At 33.7% G+C, this 1,965-nt stretch overlaps 1 protein-coding gene across 1 annotated transcript in view; it reads right to left on the bottom strand.

The window, feature by feature from the left end:
- Window positions 1–576: 576 nt before the first annotated feature.
- Window positions 577–1,965, bottom strand: part of LOC107447755 (low-density lipoprotein receptor-related protein 1B) — a gene marked incomplete in the record, with an annotated part of 75,546 nt that continues 74,157 nt past the window's right edge. Inside the window, 2 exon segments of the mRNA XM_071185854.1 lie at window positions 577–844; window positions 1,864–1,942. Coding sequence (XP_071041955.1) covers window positions 774–844; window positions 1,864–1,942 — 150 coding nt within the window.

The following is a 1,965-nucleotide window of genomic DNA, read 5'->3' as shown; positions in this document are numbered from 1 at the left end:
CAATATAATTTTCAAAAACTTCACATGATCATGACAAAACAACTAGCTTCTGACAAAGAACTCTTTTCTTTATTATATTAGCCATTAAATAATCGAGAGATTGTTCGGTTCGAAATCAGAGGGTGGAACCTGAAATTGAGAATATCTTGCAAAATGATGCTGAGTTGCACATGAGAGTGCAATAAGCTCACCAAACCTAGCTCATTAGACGCTCATGCGAACTCGCAAGTATTTCATCAAACATATAAAATGATTGTCGCTTTTATACGCTATGGGCCAACGGTAGGGCCGAAATAGATTGTGGTTAAAGGAATTGTGAAAATGTTGAATAGAACAAAACCTGCTTTTAGCATAAAATGTGGCGAAAATGGACATGGTAAAGAAAAAAATCTCATTTTCGAAAAGGAAAAATTAAACTCTTTTTGAAAGCACCTAATGAAAAAAGCACCTTAATTGTTTTTAAAAAACGAAAACCGAAAATAAGCACCTTTAAGCACTTTTTAAAAACGCTACGCACCATGAATAACGTACTATCTAACAATAAATATATATAAATTCAAACCTATACTTATACTATTTCTTATTTGTTCATTAAAATATTTATTTAAATTCAAATACATTAAAAAAAAACTCATTTGATTATACATCAATAGCAATAAATATTGAAATTAAAAGAATAAAACATTTTAAGAGTCTGTAATTTGAAATATTAAGATTCGATAGAATTTTGATTGAAAGTGATAAAAAAAACTCTTTAAAAACTCTGTCCCTCTTCAGTCCAGTTCTTCAATTACAGCATCTTCAATAATATCATCGATATCAGCAGATTCCTTTTTCACATCATCTATACGAAACAAAAATCCAATTATACAAAAAAAAATCAACAATTTGTAAAAACATTTTACCGACGATAAAAAATCAGAAGACAACTTCGATATAAAATGCATTAAATTCAAATAACTACATATAGGTTGAAATTAGGTTGAGATGGGGCATCTTGCATCCAAACGATGTTATTCAGTGCATTTTGTTGCAGCAATTCTGGTATGACATAAATTTACAGCATGACTGCATAGCGTGAGCCTGTCACAGGGCATATGTTATAAACCCCGTAGGTGGCGCTTCCTCAGAGAAGAACAGAACGTGAACTATTGTGCCATCCTGCTTTTTATAGGTTTTCTGCGTTGAATATCTGGTGAACGTTATTCTATGATTGTTGTTTTGATGTTTTGACTCTATGATATGCATGGACTCTATCTTTGCACCTCTGTCATGTGTTTTTAGACGTGGGCAGAGCTGCTGTTTGTGTGTCGTGCATAGCGTATCAGTCTTTTTGTGATACGCGTACCTTTCAACTCTGTTAAGGGGGCTTGCATGCGCTGAACACTTTGCAACAAAAAAATGGGTGTCGCAATTCGAAAATGTCGAGTCTCTGTACCTATAAAACCGTAACCGTGAACCATACTTTGACGTTTTTAGAATCTCAAGCTTATACCCCTGAATAATTCAACATCCGAAATCTCATCTCGATTGGTTGAACGAACTGGACGCTAGAGGTCTATAAATAGGCCGAGTTTTTTATGACCCCCTTTTCTCACAACTGTTCCTCAATTAAAATGGATTGACATGCAACTGAAAGAATTTTTATAGTTTTTTTTCTGTCAACAGCAACCCTTGACCATGACCACGGCCAGGATGTTAACAACCATTGTAACTGATTTGAAAATTAGCGCGAAAAAAGAAATCGGTTTTCCCTTTCAGTGTGCAACAAATCATGCATTTCTATCGCTTTTTTTAAATTATTTCTATTTTTCCTGGTAGTTCTTTTTATTAAAAGTATGTAATTAAAATTCTTTTATTTACCACACTTAGCTTCATCACTTCCATCTGAACATTCAGCACGACCATTGCAAAGAAAGAAATCTTTCAGAAGGCATTTATTTCGCAACTAGAGGGATTTGCATC

The sequence above is a fragment of the Parasteatoda tepidariorum genome, chromosome 1 (assembly GCF_043381705.1).
Source record: "Parasteatoda tepidariorum isolate YZ-2023 chromosome 1, CAS_Ptep_4.0, whole genome shotgun sequence".
In the NCBI taxonomy this organism is placed as follows: Eukaryota; Metazoa; Arthropoda; class Arachnida; order Araneae; family Theridiidae; genus Parasteatoda; species Parasteatoda tepidariorum.
This window is presented reverse-complemented; position numbering and strand designations above follow the sequence as displayed.